Source organism: Canis lupus, chromosome 24 (assembly GCF_011100685.1).
Source record: "Canis lupus familiaris isolate Mischka breed German Shepherd chromosome 24, alternate assembly UU_Cfam_GSD_1.0, whole genome shotgun sequence".
Lineage (NCBI taxonomy): Eukaryota > Metazoa > Chordata > Mammalia > Carnivora > Canidae > Canis > Canis lupus.
In genome coordinates, this window is record NC_049245.1 from 25857374 (window position 1) to 25880153 (window position 22780).

Below are 22780 nucleotides of genomic sequence, written 5' to 3' on the forward strand. Positions count from 1 at the left end.
GAGCCCTGTGTCGGCTCCACACTGAGCATGGAGTCTGCTTTTCTCTCTCTCTTTGCTCCTCCCCCAGCTTGTGCTCACAGGCTCTCTTTCTCAAATAAATAAATAAAATCTTTTTAAAGAAAACTTTTTATTATTCAAAGTGGCTGCTGGATTCCAGAAATCCCAAGTGCATTCCAGCCACCAAAGGAACAAGGAGCATGAAAAGGCAGCTCAGCCCCACATACTGCTGCTTCTACCCACTTTATTGCTCGTTGCAAGGGTAGCCAAGGGAATGCTTGGGTCCAGGCTGCTGTGTACCCAGTTTTTTAAAACTCAAAGGTCCCCATAGACCAGTTGTTTTCCAAATCCTATGCTGCACTGAGCAGTGTGTGCACATTACAGAGCCATGACATAATACTCACCACAGTGGTCCTTACTCTTTCTAATCCTGGTCCTAGTGTAGCTTGTTATAGGGTTCTGATACTGTACATACCTTGCGAGTTTTCCATCTGACAGTACTTTGTCCTGGAAAATTCACACTGTTGCCTAAGAAATTTCTGTGTTTTTTACTTTACCTGAGTAAAGGTACTATTTGACATGAAAAAAAGAAACTCAGAGGTGCTTTTTCTGAGGGATAGGGAGAAACAAACATTAGAGACAACTAGTCATAACTGCCACAGGAGTTACACACTGCACTACTGTTCTTTCAATCCTTAAAATTTTAATGTTAAATTATTTAACATCTTTACCTTTCTCCCAGATGACACAAGGACCTTAAGATATGATTTATCTGATTGTTTTCTTATGGTTAAAACCCCCCAAATAATGATTCTTATATAATTACAGTAATCGTTATACACATATTTATTTAGGTTTATGTGTTTATCATTTTCTTTTTTTTTTTTTTAAGATTTTGTTTATTTATTCATGAAAGAGACACACAGAGGCAGAGACACAGAGGCAGAGAAAGAAGCAGGCTCCATGCAGGGAGCCTGGTGTGGGACCCGATTCCAGGACTCCAGGATCACGCCCTGGGCTGAAGGCAGGGGCTAAACCGCTGAGCCACCCAGGGATCCCCTGTTTATCATTTTCTTTGCTCACTCTTGGCTCTTTCCTTCTTATGTCTCAGATTTTCCTTCTTCGATCATTCTTTTCCTTGCTGAGTATATCCTTTATTTAGTTTTTGTTTTGTTTTGTTTTGGGTTTTTTTTTTTTTTTTTTTTAGTTGTTTTTCCCCTACACCCCGTGGGGCTTGCACTCACACCTCCAAGATCAAAAGTCACACGCTCTACTGACCACACCCCCTGAGTACATCCTTTAGAACTTCCTTAGTGAGAACCTGAGAGCTGGCATTAACTCTTGTTATTTTGCTCTCATTCTGCTTATTAATCTTTATATACATGCAAAGAGTAGACAGAAGAAAGAGAAATAAAAAGAATGCTCATGTACCACCTTGTTTACAAATAGAATGTTAACCATCTTTGAAGTCCAGTGGTATTACATTATACTAAAGTTTGTTAATTTTACTTTTGTTTTTCTTTATACTTGTACCACGGAGATGTGTAACCGTAAGGAATATAATGTTTTATTTTGCCTGTGTTTGAATTTTATACTAACAGAAGCACAGGGTAGGTATTTTTTGGAGGCTTGCCTTTTTTTTTTTTTTTAAGTAAGCTCCACACTCACTACCCTGAGATCAGTGTTGTAGGTGCACAACCCTGAGATCAAGACCGGAGCTGAGATCAAGAGTCTGATACTCAACTGACTGAGACACCCAGGCGCCCTAAGGCTTGTCTTTTAATTTAACCTTGTGCTTAAGCTTCACCCATTTTAATACCTGTACCTATGGTTCATTCTTTTCATTGATAAATAGCATTCCACTGTATGAATATACTGTTGCTTCTCTACTCCACTGGTGAGCGTTTAAATGGTTTCCAGTTTGAGTTGTGAACAATTCATTTTTAATAGAATTGTGATATAGTTTATATACCATAAAATTCACCGCCCCTTTAAAGTATACAATTCAGTGGTTTTTAGCCTATTCAGAGAGTTGTGCAACCATCATCACTACCTAATTTCAGAATATATTCATCACACCGAAAGAAAACCTTGTACCCATGGAGTCATCATTCCCTACTTCTCTCTCCCCCTCCCTACCACTAATCTGCTTTCTTTATGGATTTTCCTATTCTAGACATTTATATAAATGGAATCACACAATATATGTGGTCTTTTGTGTTTGGCTTCTCTTATTTTGCATATTTTTGAGGTTTATCCATGTTGTAATATAAATTAGCATTTCATTCCAATTGCTGAATAAAATTCCATTGTATGGATATACTGTATTTTCCTTATCCATTTGTCACTTTTCTCCACCTTTTGGCTATTAGGTATTCTTTGAAACATGAAAGTTTAATTTTAGTGAAATCCAACTATTTTTTTCTTTGGTTGCTTTTAATTTTGGTGTCAGGTCTAAGAAACCATTGCCTAATCCAGGGTCTTGAAGATTTACTTCTATTTGCTTCTAAGAGCTTTATAAATTTAGCTGTTACATTTATGTCTGTGAGTTAATTTTTATGTATGGTGTGAGGTATGTGGGTCTACTTTTATATCTTTTTTATATTTGGATATCCAGTTGTCCCAGTATCATTTGTTACAGAGACTGTTCCTTCCCCATTAAATGGTTCTTGGTACTGTTGTCAAAAATCAATTGACCATAAATGTAAGAATTCATTTCCAAACTCTCAATTCTATTCCTTCACACTGATACACGTGTGTATACTTAAACCAGTACTACACAGTCATAATTATTACTATAACTTTGAAGTAAGTTTTGAAATTGGGAAGTGTGAGTCTTCCAACTTTGTTCTTTATTATTATTTATTTATTTATTTATTTATTTATGATGGTCACAGAGAGAGAGAGAGAGAGGCAGAGACATAGGCAGAGGGAGAAGCAGGCTCCATGCACTGGGAGCCCGATGTGGGATTCGATCCCGGGTCTCCAGGATCGCGCCCTGGGCCAAAGGCAAGCGCCAAACTGCTGCGCCACCCAGGGATCCCCAACTTTGTTCTTTAAATAAAAATACCAATAAAATAAGTTTATGGCCGGCTCTCAGGTTCTCACTAAAGAAGTTCTAAAGTATGTACTTTGATCTTATATTTCCATGAGGTTTAGGATCACATTGTCAATTTCTGGGGGAAAAAAAAAAAAAGCAGGTGGGATTTTATTTTGATAGGAATCATGTTAAATCTGTAATTTGATTTGGGGAGTATTGCCATCTTACTAAAAAAAAGTCTTCCAATCCATTAACATGGAATATCTTTCTATTTACTGAGGCTTTTAAAACTTTCCATAGTAGTTTATAGTTCTCAGTATACAAATATTATATATCTTTTGTTAAATTTATTCCTAAGTATTTTATTATTCTTGATGTTGTTGTAAATGGAACGATTTTCTTAACCTCATTTTCAGATTGTTTATTGTTAGTGTATAGAAATATAATATATTTTTATATGTTGATATTATATGCTACAATATGGCTAAATTTTAGAGGGAGGGATTCCTTAGGACTTCCTATATAACGATAATTTCATCTGAAAATAGAGATTGTTTACAATCTAGATTTATTTTTGTTTTTTGCCTAATGGCCCTGAATTCAGTATAATGTTGAATACAAGTGGCAAAAATGGGGCACCCTTGCTTTTGTCTCATTCCTGATCTTAGAGTGAAACTATTTAGTCTTACACTGTAAGTATGAAGTAAGCTGTGGATTTTTTTTTTAAAGATTTTATTGATTTATTCTTAGAGAGAGAGAGAGAGAGAGAGAGAGAGAGAGGCAGAGACACAGGCAGAGGGAGAAGCAGGCTCCATGCAGAGAGCCCGACGTGGGACTCGATCCAGGGTCTCCAGGATCACGCCCTGGGCTGCTGCAGGCGGCGCTAAACTGCTGCACTACCGGGGCTGCCCTATTTTTTTTTTTTTTTTTTTTTAGGCTGTGGATTATTATGAACACTTTTGACCATGTCTCCTGGTGTACATATATACAAAAGTGCTTAAAGATATATACTGGGTGTGGAAATGCTTGGTTCATAGGGTATGGAAACAATTTACAAATTGTTTTCCAAAGTGATTATAATTATACCAATTTATTATTTCTTCAGCACAGTGTTCTACATCTTTACTTACACATAGTACATTAGTTTATTTTCAGTCTACAAATATGAAACAGTGATTATAATTTGCATTTCATTGTTACTAATGACACTGAGCATCTTTTCACATATTAGTCATTCTAAGTTCCTGTTCATGTTTTTTTCTCATTTTTCTATTAAGTTGTCTGCCTTTTTCTTATTGCCTCATAAGTGATCTTGATATATCTGGATTCTGGAACTTTTGTCAGTTTTATATATGGTAAATATCTTCTTCCAGTTTGTGACTTGTCTTTTCACTTTTTTTATGGTATCTTCTAAGTAAGTAGATATTCTTTTTTTTTTTTTTTAAGTAAGTAGATATTCTTAATTTTAATGTAAATTTATCAATCTTTCTCTTTTATGATTTGTACTTTTTTGTACCTTAAGAAAGCCATCCTTCTACAAAAGTTAAAAAGGTATTTTACTGTTTTCTTGAGGTGCCCAGATGGTTCTGTCAGTGGAGCATGCAACGCTTGATCTCAAGGTTATGAGTTTGAGCCCCACATTAGGTATAGAGATTGCTATAAATAAATAAAATATATATATACATACACACACACACACACACACACACATATACATACATACACCCACATACATTTTAAAGATTTTATTTTTAGATAATCTCTTCACCCAACTTGGGGCTCAAACTCACAACCCCGAGATCAAGAGTCATGCATCCTAACTGAATCAGCCAGGTGCCCCAAAAAGATAATTTTACTGTTTTCTTGTAATGGTTTTCATCTTCCCCCTTTAAGTCTTTGATCCCTTAGAACTGACTTGTCTGCAATGGAGTGAGATAAGGCTCTATGTAAACTTTTTCTTATTGAATAATAATATATTAAAATGTTTGTCCTTATCCTGTTAATATGCAGTATAATTCTGACAGATCTCAGGTTTCCTATATGTGCTGGTCTGTTTCTGAGTTTTCAGTTCTGTTCATTAGTCTGTACCTAAGCACAAATCACACTTTCTTCATTGTTAGAACTGTACAAGGAATCTTGATAATAAGGACAAGCTCCCCTTTCTTCAAGAGTGTGTTGGCTAATCTTGGCTCTCTGCTCTCCCATATAAATTTCTTTTTTTAGATTTTTTTTTTTTTTAATTAGCAGAGTGAGAGGGGAGTGTGAGCACAAGTTGCAGGAAGGAGCAGTGGGAGAGGGAGAAGCAGACTCCTCACCGAGTAGACAGCCCAGCGTAGGACTCGATCCCAGCACCCTGGGATCATGACCTGAGCCAAAGTTAGATGCTTAACTGACTGAGCCACCCAGGCACGCCTCCCATATAAATTTTAGAATCAGCTTGTCAAAATTCCAGGTTGAGATTTAGATTAGAATTATATTAGATCTGTAGATCAATTTGGAGTAATATTGAGACCCTTATAAAGTAAGTCTTTGCTATCCAAGAACGTGATTATGTGTCTCCATTTACTTAGGTCTTCTTTACTATTCTTTTTTTTTTTTTTTAAGGTTTTTATTTATTTATTCATGAGAGACACACAGAGAGAGAGGCAGAGACACAGGCAGAGGGAGAAGCAGGCTCCACACAGGAAGCCTTATGTGGGACTTGATCCCGGGTCTCCAGGATCACGCCCTGGGCCAAAGGCAGGCACCAAACCACTGAGCCACCCGGGAATCCCTTCTTTACTATTCTCAATTAGATTTTGTATTTCCTACATAAGATTTGTTAGATTAGTATTTTCACCTTGCCAGGATGTCAGCTATATTTTTTGTGAATGTATTTTGTTTATTGTTAATGAAATTCCCTTTGACCTTTATTCTCTTTGACCTTGATGTTCTATCTAGAAACTTTGTTATATTTTTATTATTTGTAAATAAGAAATTGCTTTTTCAGGGGCACCTGGTTGGCTCAGTCAGTAAAACGTGATGCAACTGTTGATCTCTCTCAGGGTGCTGAGTTCAAGCCCCATGTTGGATGTGGAGCCTATTCAAAACAAATAAAAAGACAGGAATTGCTTTTTCACATTGTGCCATAGGTTTGCTTGAGTACAATGTTTGCCATAAGTTTTTTGTAAATACTCTTTTTCGGGTTTAAGAAAGTTATTGAATTTCATGGAACTTTTTTTACTGAATTTATTTAGATAATCATATGGTTTCGCTTTCTTAATCTAATAATGTGGTAAATTTTATTAAGAGATTTTTCTCCTTTCTTGACTTCTTTTTGGACTAACCAAGTATTTCCACTTTTCTCATGTTAGCTTATTAATGTTATAGTAGTTAACTCTAAAGATTACACCCTGCATCTTTGTCTTTGTAAAGACTACTCTAAATTAGTACCTTAACCACTTCACAGATGATGCAGGGACCTTAGAACACTTTTTGTCCCTTCCTGACTTGTGTACTATTGCTGTGAAGTGTTAATACTTCTATAAATAGTCTAACTGCTGCAAGACTTTATTTTTGTTTTATATAATCAATATGACAATGAATATTCACTTTGTGGTTTTTTGTTTTTTTTTTAACCCTTCCTATGACTCTTCACTCCTTTATTTTTGTGCTTCTACTTAGGATTTTTCTTCCTAAGGAACTAAAGCAAAGGGTGCACCTGGGTGACTCGGTTCAGCATCTGACTCTTGATTTTGGCTTAGGTTGTGGTCGAGGGTCCTGGGATGGAGCTCTGCAGCAGTGTCCACTGCTCAGGGAGTCTCTCTCCCTCTGCCCCTCCCCCCACTTGCACATACTTTCTCTAATCTTTAGAAAGTATATATATATTTTTAAAAAAAAGAACTAAAGTCAAAGCCTAAAGAACTCTGCTCAGTATTTTTTTAATGCAGTTACTTGTTACTTAAAATGTTTACATTTTAAGAAATGTCCATATTTGTCCCTTCCTAGTTTTGAATAGTATTTCTGCTAATTGTGGGTTGGTATTGATCTTCTTTCAGTACTTTGTCTTTGATTATGTTCTGATTCCCAGCCTATTACTCATCTGTCAGTCTTCCTACTGCTCCTTTGAAGAATCATTGGTTTCTCCCTTGTATTGTAGTTTTACCAGGTTTACTGTGATACCTCGGTGTGGTTTTCTTTTTATTTGTCCAGCTTGATGTTCACAGAGTTTCTTGAATCTTGGGTTTTCATAAATTCCATCAGTTTCAGAAAACTCCTGGCCGTTATTTCCTCAGATTTTTGCTCCATTTTATTTCTTCTCTGCTGTGGGTGCCCATGACATATCCGTTAGACTGCCATGTTTTAGGTTTCTTCATCTTCTTTTCTGTATTTTCCCTTTTATTTTCCTCCTCTGGGACCTTAGTCTGGATATTTCCTGCTGGATTATTTCATAGTTCAGCTGTAACTAATGTATTAAATCCAGCTCTTTGAAGTCCTAATTTCATTTACTATATTTTTTTTTCATTTACTATATTTTTTAATTCTAGAGTTTCCATTTGATTCATCTTGTCACATATTTCCTTGGACATATTCGGTTGTTTAACATCCTTGCCCAATAACTCTAGTACCTACATCCCATGTGGGTCTTTTTCTTTTTTCTGTTTTCTCTCTTTTGCTGTGCAATCATTTGGTCCTTTCTCTGCTCTGCTTGGTAATTTTTATTCAGTGCCAAAAACTGTATATGTTTTGTTCAGTTGACCAGACCAACTGAATCCAGGATGGGATTGAACTGTTTCAGAGCTGAGTGTTTTGAGACAATCTATTTCTGTTTATTCTCCTACTGTGCACTCTCCAGGGAATCCCAGAGAGATAGCCTGTGGTATGTTCCAAGCCCCTCCTCCTTGGCAGACCAATTTTCATCTTTCCCACTCCAATTTTCATCTCTCCCACACCATAAGACTACTGGAAGCATTGCTTAGCTTAATGGACTTCAATTTGGTTGAATTGGACTTCTCTGGACTTCAATTTGGTTTCCTTATCCCCATGACACTGGCTCAGGTTCTGCTCAGCTTCTCAGCCTTGTGCTGCTTCTAAGTTGGGAGATACCATAGGGTACAAGCAATGCAGAGTATCAGATTCACCTGAATATTGTTTCCCTTCTCACTGGGATCTTAGCCTCTCAGATTCAGGTTGCTTTGGTAATTTTTTAATGCTTTGAGATTTTCTGAGGTTTTGTTTTGGTTTTTTTGTATTTGTTTTTTCACTTGGTCTTAGTGGGAGGGTTTGGTTTGTCTGCTACTAACTGGTTTTTCATGGATAGAATTAGAAAATTCCAATGTTGAATCAGTCTTGTATTATCAGAATAAACCCAGATGAATAATGATACATTATCATATTAGTATATATTGCTGGACTTGATTTGATAATATTTGACTTAATAATTTTGCCTTTGTCCATGAAAAGTTGGAAGATAATTCACCCTTCTCATGTTTATTCTGTTTCAGTATCAAGGTTATCTAGCCTTGTAAAATGAGATGTTTCCTCTACTCATTTGCTTTTTTAAGAACAAAATTATCTTTTATTTTACTCTTTCGTAGAACTTTTAAAAAGTATCTTTTCCATGGGCACCTAGCTGGCTCAGTTGGTGGAGTGTGTGACTCTTGATCTCGGGGTCATGAGTACAAGCCCCATGTTGGGTGTAGAGATTACTTAAAAATAAAATATCGTAAAAAATATGTATCTTTTCTACTATGGTTATGTCATACGGTTCTCCTTCCACTTGTAATCCTTTTTTGTTCGTACCTGTCTCCTTTTTATTTTGATCAGTCTGGCAGAGTTTAATTTTTATTTATTTATATTTTTAAGACTTTATTTATTCATAGAGAGAGAGAGAGAGAGAGAGAGAGGCAGAGACACAGGCGGAGGGAGAAGGAGGCACCATGCAGAGAGCCTGACGTGGGACTCATCCAGGGTCTCCAGGATCACGCCCTGGGCTGCAGGTGGCGCTAAACCGCGGCGCCACCGGGGCTGCTGGAGCTTGTTAATTTTATTAATCCTCTATTATACGTTGGTTTATTACTTTATGAAGTTTCTTCTCTCTTTGGGTTTATTGTTCCTTCACTAATGTCTTAAATTGGATACTGAGCTCATATTTTTTTCAGCCTGTCCTTTGTATTTTTTTAAAGGTTTATTTATTTATGAGAGAGAAGCAGAGACACAGGCAGAGGGAGAAGCAGGCTCCCTGTGGGGAGCCCAGTGTGGGACTCAATCCTGGGACTCCAGGGTCACGCCCTGAGCCAAGGGCAGACACTCAACCACTGAGCCACCCAGGTGTCCCAGTCACCTCACTGTGGTTTTGATCTGCATCTCCCTGATGACAAGCTTTGTCGAACATTTTTTTTTTAATTTTATTTATTTATTCATGAGAGACACAGAGAGAGAGAGAGAGGCAGAGACACAGGCAGAGGGAGAAGCAGGCTCCATGCTGGGAGCCTGATGTGGGACTCGATCCCAGGCTCCAGGATCATGCCCTGGGCTGAAGGCAGGCACTCAACTGCTGAGCCACCCAGGGGTCCCCTTATTTTTGTTTTTAAACATGATAGTTTATATATATCAGAACTTCATTCCTTTGTTGTAGCTGAATAATATTCCACTATATGTATATTACCATTTTATCCATTCGTCTATTGATGAGCACTTGGGTTGCTTCCACCTTTGACCACTGTGGATAATGCCACTATGAATATTGACATACAGGTAATCTGTTTAATCTCTGCTTTCAGTTCTTTGGGGGTATATACCTAGGAGTGGAATTTTTTAGTTAAATGGTAATTGAATGTTTAACTTTTTTTTTTTTAAGATTTTATTTATTTATTCATGAGAGACACAGAGAGGCAGAGACACAGGCAGAGGGAGAAGCAGGCTCCATGAAGGGAGCCCGATGTGGGACTCGATCCTGGGTCTCCAGGATCAGGCCCTGGGCCGAAGGTGGTGCTAAACCACTGAGCCACCAGGGCTGCCCGGATGTTTAACTTTTTTGAGGAACCGCCAGACCACAGCAGCTGTGCCATTTTACATTCCCATCAGCAAAGCACAAAGATTCTAGTTTCCCTCCATCTTCGCCAACTTTTGTGTTTTGGTTGTTTTATAACAGCCATCCTAATGGGTGTGAAGTGGTATCTCGTGGTTTTGATTTACAGTTTCCTAATGGCTAATGATGTTGAGGATGCTTACTGACCATTTATGTATCTTTGGAGAAATGTTTGCTCTGCTCATTGCTCTTTTTTAAATTGGATTATCTTTTTGTTATTGGGTTGTAGGAATTCTTTATCATGTCTGGATATTAACCCTTTGTTAGATATGTAATTTGCAAGTAGTTTTCCCATTCTGTGCATTGTCATTCCACTTCCTTCATAGTATCTATCCTTTGATAATAAAAGATTTCCGTTTTACTAAAGCCAAAGTTATCTTTTGTTGCCTGTGCTTTTGGTGTCTTAAAAACTACTGCCCAATACACAGTCGTGAAGATTGGCTGTTTTTATCTAAGAGTTTTATAGTTTTAGCTCTTCAATTCATTCTTAAGGGTCCAACTTCATTCTTCTGCACGTAGGTAGTTTTCCCTGCACTCTCCTGAATATTTATATTTAGTTGCTGCTTTTATTTATTAAAAATGAGGTGCCCAAGTGCAGTCTTATGGTTGGGAAATCTCAGAAGAGACTTTCCCTTTTATTCCTACTCTACTCTAGACCAAATGTCTCCACTGCCTGCCTTGAGAAGGGGATCCGGAGAGGCTCATTTTATTTCCAGCAGCTTAGCTCTTCATTTAAAAAGATGTCTTGGGCAGCCCGGGTGGCTCAGTGATTTAGCACCACCTTCAGCCCAGGGCCTGATCCTGGAGTCCCGGGATTGTGTCCCATGTCAGGCTCCCTGCATGGAGCCTGCTTCTCCCTCTGCCTGTGTCTCTGCCTCTCTCTCTCTCTCTCTGTGTCTCCTGTGAATAAATAAATAAAACCTTTTAAAATAAATAAAAATAAAAAATAAAACGATGTCTTGATTTGTTATCAAGCAGTTGAATTGTTTTGCACCAGGAGCCTTTCTCTCCTATTCTCCTAGTCCTCACTGGCTGGCAGTGAGCTTTATTCCTTGTGCTAATTCTAGAGTGACCCTTGTTTCTGTGATGGCCTGATTTTTCTCTTGCACTAGTTCCAGAGCTCTGGTTTTATTTCCTTACATCACTTTTTAGAGCACCTCCATTCCTCCCTTGAACTACTGGTTGACATGTTCATGGTTTTTCATCTTTTTCTAGCAACAACTTTCTGGTGAATGTTCATGTGCCATTTGCTGTTCCTGTAATCTCTTTTGCTCCTTTTTAATTACTGCTTTCTTAATGAAGCAAAATTCTTCCTTGATGAGCTCTTATAAATAGATCACTGTAGGAGTGGGGCCAGGCCTGTGCCCCAGGCTGGCAGGAGTTCCTAAGGCACAGGGATGGGTGCCCTCTACAGCCTGGTCCTCTCCCCTGGCAATGACAGGGCTGCTTATGATACAAAGCTGCCCCCGACCTCCTGGTCCCTTGGGGCTGAACCTGATTTAGGAAAGCTCTTGCTGCAGTCCATTCCCCCTTTTTATTTCAAATAAGAGATTACTGTCTTCTCCCCAGTAATCTGGTTCATCCAGACATGCAGTCCTTACAGTCCTCCTTGTGAGGCTACAGGCAGCTTCCTTCACACCCAGTGCTGTGGAGTTCTATCAGAAGACAGTTGGATTTTGATTTCTTCTTTACTCTCTTTTGCTTTGCAGTGATTCTGCAGTGGTTAAGGAATAGTACTGTCTTTAAGCCACAACATTAAAACCAGTAGTCACACTAAAAGATCAACCTTATATTGCTGGGCTGAGCACTTCATGACTAACTCTCCTGTTGGATTCTATTTGCTTATATTTTATGAGACTTTTATATTTATATTCTTGGCAGGTCCTTATCTGTTCTCAGGGCTTCTGAAATTAGTGGTGTCATTTCCTATGTTTATTTACTCTCTGGAACAGACTGGATATATAATACTGGGATTTTCTGTTCCTTGAAGGCTTTGTAAAATGTCACCTATAAAACTACATAGTTTAACTTGGTTATTTTTTTCTGGGAAAACTTTTAACTTCTTCAGATTTTTTTAAATATTTATTTTTAAGATTTTTTATTTATTTATTCATGAGAGACACACACAGAGAGAGGCAGAGACACAGGCAGAGGGAGAAGCAGGCTCCATGCAGGGAGCCTGATGTGGGACTTGATCCCGGGACTCCAGGATCCGGCCCCGGGCTGAAGGCGGTACTAAATCACTGAGCCACCAGGGCTGCCCTCTTCAGTTTTTTAAAAACAGCTTTGGTCTAATAAGATTTTCTGTTTCTTCTTGATTTTATGATAATTCATGTTTTCCTGGAAATTTTTTTCATTTAAACTCAATTTTGAAATCTATTGCCATAAAATATCCTTAGGAAATAGGGGATGGGGCTCAACTTTATATTGTTTGCATTTTTCATGAGAGCAGATTAAGGTATACATAAAATGAAGGCCAGATGCTGCTCGCCAAAGTCACCTGAGGTGCTGGGTGGGGATGATAAAAGTCCTGGCCCTGATCCTGCCTTCTACCGCAGCAAACCCTATGCTCTGCTCAATCTCTCTTCACCTTCTCTTTCTCAGTCTTAGGAAAAGTCCTCAGTGCTGTGGGCAGTGCCCAGCTACTCATGTCCCAGAAATTCCAGCAGTTCCGGGGCCTCTGTGAGCAAAACCTGGTGAGTGATTCTTCTTCCTCCACTAAGGGGCTTCCAGCCTTTTGCTATCTGCCAGATGCCCAGCTGGCTGTGCCCTCCTCCCTAACACGGAGAAGGTGCTGGTGACGCGTGCCCATGCCTAGCACAAGGGCCAGGAATGGTCCTTCCAAATCTCTGGTACGTCTTCAGATAGAAAAGTGAAGCCTATATGAAAGGAGCCACGTGAAACTTAAAAATCAGCACTGATTGATTTATATTAAATATGCTCCAAGAACACAGGTGAGAACGAAGACTCACCACCCCTGGGCTTGCCGGTTTCCTGCTCTTTCAGCCTCACCTCTTAGGAGAGCAGCTGTTCCTGTGGAAGCCTCCCCTTCTCTGGCTGGCCAGGGACAGTGTGCTCCTGGAGGATGAGGGCGAGTGTTTGTCTCCAGGCCCTGCAAGGGTTTGGCCCTTAGCCGAGGCAGTCACCATGAGCACTGTGTTGTCAGAGAACAGACGGGGGCGGGCAGAAACCTTGTGGATTCTGTAATCATAACCACCTGGCAGTGATCCTGGCTTCTCCCCGCCTCACTGGGAGACCATGGCCAGGAACTTTTGTAAAATGAGAACAGCTTTCCACCCGGCATACATTAGGAACGTGAAGGCCTTCTTCCTCATGGCCCTACAGTGGTCGGTCCTGTGTTCTCAGGATGGGACTGTGTCTCTCCCAGAGCTCTACACCATCAGGGCTGGCAGTGACCAGGACCTGGCTTCATTCCCTCCTACAGAGACTGGTCCTGGCAATGGGGGAGGGAGACTCGGCCTGCAGAGACCCCAGCTGGGGCTGGCAGGGCCACAAGCCCATACTTGGGGGTGGGGCCCAGGACCAACCTCCACTTCGCACGCCCCACTGATCCCCGTATGCCCCTGCAGAACCCTGAAGCCAACCCACGTCCGACAGCCCAGGACCTGGCAGGGTTCTGGGACCTGCTACAGCTGTCCATTGAGGACATCAGCATGAAGTTTGATGAACTCTACCACCTCAAGGCCAACAGCTGGCAGCTGGTGGAAACCCCCGAGAAGAGGAAGGTGAGCATGGAGCAGTGCGGAGGGGAAGTCCAGGGACAAATTCCTGGTCGGCACTAACGCTGCCCACATCGGTCAGTGCTGCTTGGCTCCCTTCTCCGTGTGTCGTCTTTGAGCTGGGGGCTCACGTTCATCAGTGCGCGGGGTCCACGCTCGGCTCTCGTCCAGCATGCCGCTCGCTCTGTGCAGTTGACGCTGCCCCCAGAAGCATGCCATCCTGCCCTGCATGTCCAGAAGTGGGGCTCCTAGGAGACACATGCCCACAGCCCTGAGCACTTGTACAGATGTGGCTGTTGGGACTTTGGGGGCAGAAAAACAGTCCTCCTAGGGCCAGCCTCTAACATGAGGTGCAGGATCCCTTATGTAAAACCATGGCACCCAGTGGTCCCTGGGGTTATTGGTTACTGAACAATGCCCTTGTGAGTTCTGATCCCCTAGAACAGCATGTGAAATGTGGCCTGGGAGTCCAAAGCCCTGAACTTATTAAATCCCAGCTCAAGCCATGTGACTCAGGCTCCCAGTGGTTCAATGCAGGGGTGGGAACAGGTGTTCTGTCCATCCCTTCCTGCTAGAACATTCTTGGATTCTAAGCTTGCTTTTTGCTCCTATGCCTTGTGCTATTCCCACTATCATTGCTTCTTGTGGCTTTTTGATTCCAAATGTGTGTTGCTTGTGCCCGACGTGGGGAGGCTGGGGTGGAGGCTCTGGCTGCCAGCACACAGCGGGTGGTAGCGCCACACAAAAGGTGCACCTTGATTTTATTTTTCTTCCCTCCTCACTGTCTCACTAAAGGAAGAGAAGAAACCACCCCCTCCGGTCCCAAAGAAGCCAGCTAAATCCAAGCCGGCAGTGAGCCGTGACAAGGCCTCTGATGCCGGGGACAAGCAGCGTCAGGAGGCCCGCAAGAGACTCCTGGCGGCCAAGCGGGCGGCTTCCGTGCGGCAGAACTCAGCCACAGAGAGTGCGGACAGCATCGAGATTTATGTCCCCGAGGCCCAGACCCGACTCTGAGACCAGGAAGCGGGAAGCAAACAATTTTAAGTCATTAAAAAAAAACAACCACACAAACTAAATGTGAACGGAACACCATTTTCTCAACCTTTAGGATGGTTATTCTGTCCAGAGACCCTGAGCCAACTTTCCAATTGATGCATCCAAGGGCTCACAATTTGGCTTTTTTGGGTCCCTCCCAGCTTTAGGTTATGAAGACTTCATACAAAAAAAAAAAAAAAAAGTCAACAAAAACACAAAACGATAAAACTTTGTTGCCCCCCTCTCGCTGGCCGTGGTGGACTAGGTAGACGGACCTCAGCAACTCCCGGCCCAGCCTCCAGACTGCGGTCTTTTTACTTGTTCTATCTGACGAGAACTCGCACTAGCTTGTTTACAAGACGAGGACCGTCCGAGGACAGCCTTGGGCCCCTGCCATGTCCTTCCTCCTCCTCCCGCTACCCTGCTCTGACCTTGCAGTTTTCATTCTTACGTTCTTTTTTCCCCTCAGAGCTCACACAGGGGCCACCATCCAGCGGCCGGCTTGCCGGCCCTCAGCCCCGCGTGTGACCACCAGCCCCGAGGACAGAGCGCTGGACACACAGCCCTGCCCCAAGTGCTCGCACAGGCCCCTCCACCCCCCACCGCAGCAGAAGCTGCGGCCTCGGGCTGGGTGGGCCAGGGTGGGGGGGCTGGCCTCTCCCAGAAGGGGAGGAGGGGCAAGTCTTGGCGGGGGGAGGACAATGAGATAAAAGCCACAGTGACCACACTCCAGACTCACGCCTCTTTCTTCTCTCCAGCCCCCTTTTCCTTCAGTAAAATGTTCAACTCAGAGTGACTTGCAGGGGACACTCAAGAGAGGGACCCCACTTTCCAGGGGTCATCTGTCCCTGGCCAAACCTGTGTACAGCACCCAAGGGGCAGGCAGCTGTGTCTGTACGGATGTGTACATATGCACATAGACCTTAGAGTGTATATTTAACAAACGCCCATCTGCTCACCCATGCCCCCCAGCGCCGCCGCTGGCTCTCGGGGCACCTGGCAGGAGGCGGGTGTGTGAATAGCATATATTTTTACATGTACTATATCTAGGTGTGTGTACAAGTGTGTGTAAAAATATATACCTTGTGTGTAAGCGGCCTTTTTTTGGTCTCCCACCTGCCCCTTGCTGTGGGCCCATCTGCCCCGCCTCTGAGTTTTCTGTTCTGTTGGTTTTTTTGGGGTGTTTTTTTTTTTACCCCAATCATCCTTCTCTCCCCCGGCCCCCACCCTCACTCCCGGGGTGGCATGAGACCTGAGCTGCAGTGGCCCGGGCCTGCAGGGTGGGGGACGAGTGGGGGGAGGGGGAGGCCCAGCCCACAGCAAGCCCAGTACACGAGGGTAGCTCTCTGCCGTGGAGACAACGATGGCACTGGAGACGTCCTCGTGTCTGCCACTTGCTGCAGGGGCCCCGGGTGAACAGAGGGCCTGCTCTGGGGCCCCATTCCAGCTTGGCCGCCGTCTGTGACCTTGGGCAAGTCACTCGACCTCTGTGTGCCTCAACTTCCTCCTCTGTAAAACGGGGACAGTCCCTGCCCCTCCCTACCTCACAGGCATGTTGTGAGAATAAATGAGGTAACGCGTACCAAGGGCTCATGGTGTTCTTACAGTGGGATGGGCCAGGCTGTGAGGTGGGTGGAGTGGACACCTGGGGAGACTGAGCCTGACCCCCTTCCAGGTGGCAGCTCTTTGGAGACAGGCTGACTTGCATATAAACTAATTCCAGCTCTGGCACAACCCAGCTTGTGACCCCTGGGCAGGGACATTTCCTCCCACAGACCCCAGCTCCCTGACCTGAAAAATGTGTAACAGCCACCTTAACCTGCCTCCCATGAGAAACAGACATTTAATTCATAATTGTATGGAAGTCAAGCTGCGCTGCCCTGGCCCAGACCCAGGCTCTGCCTGCACCGCTCCAGGTGCTCCATTCTCCCTGCAGCTGCCTCCCCGTGACACTTACTTGCACTCAGCACACTCCCTGAGCACCTGCTCCACCAGGCCAGAGCCTGGCAGTTGTTCACAGAACTCAGGTGGAGGAGAGACACGCAAAACTAGGCCTATGTGAGTTCAAGTGTACTACTACAGGTAGCAGAAGATGCAACGCAAGGAGTTTGCAGGAAACTGACAGCACCGTCACACGCAGTCTGGCAAGAGCACTCTGATTGAACCCAGAAGCACAGTGGGTACTAACCTGCTTTGGGGGACGGCGAGCCTGGGGAAAGTGTGTTCTAGGCATAAGGACGTTCAGCACCAACGCCCAGTGGTACGAACAGACCTTTCAGTAAGTTCTTGAGCCAAGCTGAGCTTCAGACACCTGGTCTCCTCCCTTGGCCCCACCCCGCTAAGATGCAGTGACCTCAGGCTAAGGGGATGCACAGAAGTGCCTTCCCAGGACTTTGTTCTTCTACGGGCAGACTTGCGCTCAGAGCAGCCTGAACCTCCCCTCTGGATCGTGTTAATGGCGGCTGAGCACCCGCTGACCACAGGCAGCTCTGACCTCCTGGGGCTGGTGCCTTTCTGGACCTACCTCTACCTGAGACCTGGCTGGGGGGGCGGGGGAGGGGGCAGGACCAGAAGAGAAAATGAAGAGGTTTCAAGTTGCCTTGGGCACCGAGCCAGACAGAGGTTAGTGAATGCTGGAGGTAGCCAGGCTGGACTTGAGGGCCACGAGCCAGCCTGCAGCCCAACTCTACTCCTGATGCACCTCAGGGAAAGAGAGAGGACCCTTACCCCCCAAGGCCTGAGTGTTCCTGCTATGGCAGGGGAGGGGCCTTGATGAGGGTCTCTGGTAGGGCTCTGGCCCTCCCTGCAGCAGAGCACAGAGGGAGAGAAGCATCTGATGTGCAGAATCTGGGCCTCCATGACCAGCCTTACTGACACCACAGTGAAGGAACCCCCCACCAGTTGAGAGAAGAGTATGATGAACACCACATCCTTTACCCAGAATCACCAACCATCAACATTTTCCCATATTGGCATCAACCCTCACAGGCACATAAAAACATTCTCTACCTCCCCCAGAGGCATCTGAAAGCTAGCTGCATACACCATACTTCTCCCCCGCAAACACACCAGGCAACTCTTGAGAATAAGGACATTCCTGCATGACCACAATACCAATGTCACCCTCTAATTTAAACTAGGAGTGGTCCACAAGCACCTCCCCGTACCCAGGTGAGTGCCCAGTGCCCACCAAAAATGTCCTCTCTGGCTCTTCCTTTGTACCCACCCAGGATCCACTTAAGAATCATTCGCTGCTTTCAGTATGTCTCTTTAGTCTCGCAGAATTGGATTACATCTTGTAAGTACCCAACCATCTTGTAGATTATTGCATGATCTGGATTTATGTTTCTCAGAACTAGATTCCAATTAAGCAGTATGAACCAAAATATGAGTAAGATAATTTCCCATTCCCTGTACTTCTATCAAGCAGGTATTTGTCAGTATAGGAAAAGACTAACAGCAACTTCCCAGAGAAGCTGCATTTCCAAAGCCCAGTCCTTGGGGGAACAGCAAGGGTCAGGAGGGAGAGATGCAGGTTGCAGGGTGCTGGGGAAGAGCAGAGGGAGCCCAAGCCACTGCGCCAACTCTGGGTCCCTGCGAACCACCCTCAAGGCTGCACATCCTAGAGCAGGAGGAGGCCCTTCTGGACCCCTGTTCCTCCAAGGCATGAGTTCCCAAATTTGTGCATCCCTCGCCCCATGGCCTAAGAGCAGAGAGAGAAGGCCAGGCTGCAACTGGGAGCAGCACTGGGCTCAGAGGCCTTAGAGCCAGGACAGCAGGACAAAGCTATGGCCACCAGTGGCCTGCCAGCCAGGAACAACGTGAATGCCAGCACAGGTAAGGCTGCCGAGGATCCGCAGCCCAACTGAGAAGTTCCTACCACCACCACTGGAGAATGAAGTTGTGTCTCCTGTGCTTGGGAATCTTGCTGATCTGAAAAATCAGTGTGGCCCCCACTGTCCCTCCCATAGCAGCCAGAGGGAATTTACAAAAGTCCTGCTTCCACCTGCTCCAGAAGTCACCCTCTGCTCAAAGGCCTTTGTGGCCTGCCCAGAGCCAGCAGGAGAAAACGCAACCTCTTGCCCTTGGCTTGCGAGGCCCCAGCCCCCTGCCCAGCTACACACCTTCAATGGGATCCCATTCTGGGCTCTGCCCTCCAGCCTCACCTCAGGCCTTTGCACAGGGAGCCATGGCTCCCAACTAATGCAGCTGATAAGTCCTCCTTCCTCAGCCCTCAGGCCAGCTGGCAGTTCCCAGGGAAACCCTCCCAAAGTACTGGGCCAGACCAGGTTGGTGCAAAACTCCCTGCTCTAGCTTGGAGTGTGAGAGCCACCTCACTTGTTTTTCTTTGCTGCTGTCACTGATGTGATGATGGGCGATTATATGGGAATATCTGTCCCCACCAGGAGACAGTGGGCTCCCAGAGGGCAGGAATCGAGTTTTTTCACCAGCCTCCGTGCCTAGCACAGAAGAGAGCTTCAAAACTATTATTTCCTGGCTGGCTCAGGCATGTTACTCTCGATCTCAGGGTGGTAAGTTCAAGCCCCACATTAGGCATAGAGATTACTTAAAAATAAAATCTAAAAAAAAAAAAAAAGGATTATTTCCTGAATGAGTGAGTTTGGTGGGGGAAGGAGGAGTAAGAACTGCAGAGAGAAGACAATATTTGAGCTAGGCTTTGAAAGCTAAGCAGGAGTTCTCCAAGCTGTGGCAGAGAAAGCCACAGCAAGCATAGGGGCAAAGTGTAAGGTTACTGCTGCTCAAGTAGGGCCTTGAATGCCAGGTTAAGTGGTAAGGGCTTTGAATGGAGCAGAGTAATTTCCTCCCACAGAACCCAGCTCCCATAATACAGGGGCCCTAGTCTCAGTGTCCAGGGAGCCATGGTACCCTAGTGAACCAGCCAGCATCAGGGTTTAATCTCTGGCACATGTCCCCAGAGCCCAAACCTGATGATACCCTGTGTGACCAACAAGGAATGCCTTTGACCTTCCATAGATGATCGATAACTCCATCCAAATCTGCAACCCCAATTTCCTTGAACTCCACACTTCCCACTCACATCTCTACTTTGATGTCTAACAGGTGCTCTCAAAATTAACATGTCCACCAACTAGTAAAAGTAAAAGGAACTGTGAAGGGCCAGAAAGTCACCACTTAGCAACCATCACAGCAACAACCAAATCACCAGTGGGTGTTATAAGTCGTGAGTGAAAGTCTGATGAGGAACAGAATATTCAGTTTCAAAGGAGCCACCCCACAAATTGCTTACTCATAAACATCCTGATTACAAAAGGGGAAAATGGGGGCACGTGAGTGGCTCAGTTGGTTAAGCATCTGCCTTCGGCTCAGGTCATGATCCCAGGGTTCTGAGATTGAGCCCCTCGTGGGCTCCCTGCTCAACGGGGAATCTGCTTCTCCCTTTCCTTTTGTCCCTCTCCCTGCTTGTGCTCTCTCTCATTCTTGATCTCTCTCAAATAAATAAAATCTTTAAAATAAAAGAAAAATTGTAACTTCCTGATGGATAAGCCTGCAGACACTACCTTAGTAAGATGGCTGAAGTTATTATTGCCAGTGATGGGAAAAATTAACATCATACCTCTCCTGTTCAGATACATTAAGAAGGGCACAACATCATTTCTATGATATTCCCGTCAAAAATCCATAACTTGGGCAGCCCTGGTGGCGCAGCGGTTTAGCACTGCCTGCAGCCCGGGGTTTGATCCTGGGGACCTTGGATCGAGTCCCACATCAGGCTCCCTGCATGGAGCCTGCTTCTCCCTCTGCCTGTGCCTGTGCCTCTCTCTCTCTGTGTGTCTCTATGAATAAATAAATAAAATCTTAAAAAAAAAATCCATAACTTGAGGGGTTATGGATAACTGGATAATTGAGTATCCAACTCTTGATTTCCACTCAGGTCACGATCTCTGGGTCATGAGATGGGGCCCCACATCAGGCTCTGCACTCAGCTGGGAGTATGCTTGAGATTCTCTCTCTCCATCTCCCCTTCCCCCACTCATGCGTGCATACACATGCATGTGCACTCTCTCTCAAATAAATAAATAAATCTTAAGGGGATCCCTGGGTGGCTCAGTGGTTTAGTCCCTGCCATCAGCCCAGGGTATGATCCTGGAGTCCCAGGATTGAGTCCCACATCAGGCTCCCTGCATGGAGCCTGCTTCTCCCTCTGCCTGTGTCTCTGCCTCTCTCTCTCTCCCTCCCTCCCTCTTTCTCTCTCTGTGTCTCTCATGAATAAATAAATAAATAAAATCTTCTTTAAAAATAAATAAATCTTAAAAAGAAAATCCAAAACTTGAAGGTAATCATGAGGGAGCACCAAGGAACTGGCCTGAACTCTCCAAAAATGTCAGTGTTGTGAAAAACAAAAGCCACAGAACAGTTCCTGTTAAAAGAGATTAAAAACATCTCAATAGATGCATAAAAAGCATTTAATAAAACCCAACACACTTTCAGGATAAAAAACAAAAAACAAACAAACAAACAAAACTCAACCAGGAATAGAATTTCTTCAAGCTGATAATGAGCATCCAAGAAAAGCCCACACCTAACATCATATTTACTGGTGAATGACAGAGGAACAAGACAAAGATTAGGAACAAGATAAAGATATCTGCTTTTACTACTACCTTTTCTTTTTTAAGATTGATTGATTTGAGAGAGAGAGTGTGTATGTGCAAGAGAGCAAATGAGCAGGGCGGGGTTGGGATAGGGGCAGAAGCAGAGGGAGAGAGAGGATCTTTAGCAGGTTCCCCACTGAGCATGGAGCCCATTGCAGGGTTCTATCCCACAACCCTGACATCATGACCTGAGTCAAAATCAAGAGTCAGACACTTAACTGACTGACCCAGCCAAGTATCCCTGCTTTTACTACTTCTATTTGACGTTGTATGGGAGGGCAATGTTGCCCAGGCAGGGCAATTAGGCAAGAGAATAAATGAATGAATGAATGAAATCCAAACTGGGAAGAAAGAAGTTAAACTATCTCTATTTGCAGAAAACATGATCTTTCATATAGAAAATCCTAAAGCATCCATAAATAAACTATTAGTTAATAAAATGAGTTCAGTAATGTTCCTGGAAATAAGACCAATACACAAAAATCAATTGTAGGGTGCCTGCATGGTCCAGCTGGTTAAGCGTCCAACCCTTGGTTTCAGCCTAGGTCATCACCTCATGGGTAGTGATAGAGCCCTATGTTGGGCTTTGCACTCAATACAAAGCCTGCTTGGGGTTTTCTCCCTCTGCCCCTCCCCACACACATGGGTATGTGTGCGCTCACGTGCTCTCTCTCTCTCTCAAATAAATAAATAAATCTTTTAAAAAAATCAATTATTTTTCCACTATGATACAATAAAAAATAGATATTCAGTGTCTATCCCTGTTTCCTGACTCATCGCTTCTAAAACCCTTGGAATCTCTGAAATGATGCGTGGCCTTTTTATGCTAATAAGAAGACAGGGACTGGGGGCCCCTAGGAAGCTTCAAGATGGGGTCTAATTGACAGGGAGATTAGGGCATGATTAGAGATGTGGGACTTTCAGCTTTACTTCCCCAGCTTCCAAGGAGAGAAGAGGGGCTAGAGATTAAGTTGATCATCAACAGCCAGTGATTTCATCATGCCTGCGTAATAAAACCTCCATCAAAACCCGTAAATTGGGTTGGAGAGCTTTGGTAAATACTTCACTGTGCTGGGACAATGGGAGCCCTGGAGAGAGCAGGGAAGCTTCCTTGACCCCCACCTTGCCTAATGCACCTCCTTCCATTTGGTTGTTCCTGAGTTTTATCCTTTATAGTAAACTGGTAATAATAAGTTTTCCTCCATTCTCTGTGCAGTTCCAGCAATTTAACCTGGTGGGAAGGTGTAGGAACCCATTTGTAGCT

The 22780-nt window shown here is 44.0% G+C and overlaps 1 protein-coding gene and 1 long non-coding RNA gene across 8 annotated transcripts in view; one reads left to right on the forward strand and one right to left on the reverse strand.

Moving 5' to 3' along the window:
• Positions 1-16463, forward strand: part of DLGAP4 (DLG associated protein 4) — a 139718-nt gene extending 123255 nt beyond the window's left edge. For 5 of the 6 annotated variants that reach the window (XM_038572194.1, XM_038572193.1, XM_038572197.1 and 2 more), the window contains 3 exons: positions 12711-12802; positions 13697-13852; positions 14642-16463. In XM_038572194.1, coding sequence (XP_038428122.1) covers positions 12711-12802; positions 13697-13852; positions 14642-14860 — 467 coding nt within the window. In that variant the 3' untranslated portion in view covers positions 14861-16463. Of the gene's footprint in view, positions 1-12710; positions 12803-13696; positions 13853-14641 lie in introns of those variants that run through there. The other variant, XR_005377807.1, reaches the window with a different exon arrangement.
• Positions 1-22780, reverse strand: part of LOC102152875 — an 85657-nt gene that overhangs the window by 20464 nt on the left and 42413 nt on the right. Inside the window, exon 3 of one of the 2 annotated variants that reach the window (XR_005377809.1) lies at positions 12344-14094. The exons of the other annotated variant lie outside the window; for it this stretch is intronic. This is a non-coding gene — a long non-coding RNA (uncharacterized LOC102152875). Of the gene's footprint in view, positions 1-12343; positions 14095-22780 lie in introns of those variants that run through there. 2 annotated transcript variants of the gene reach the window in all.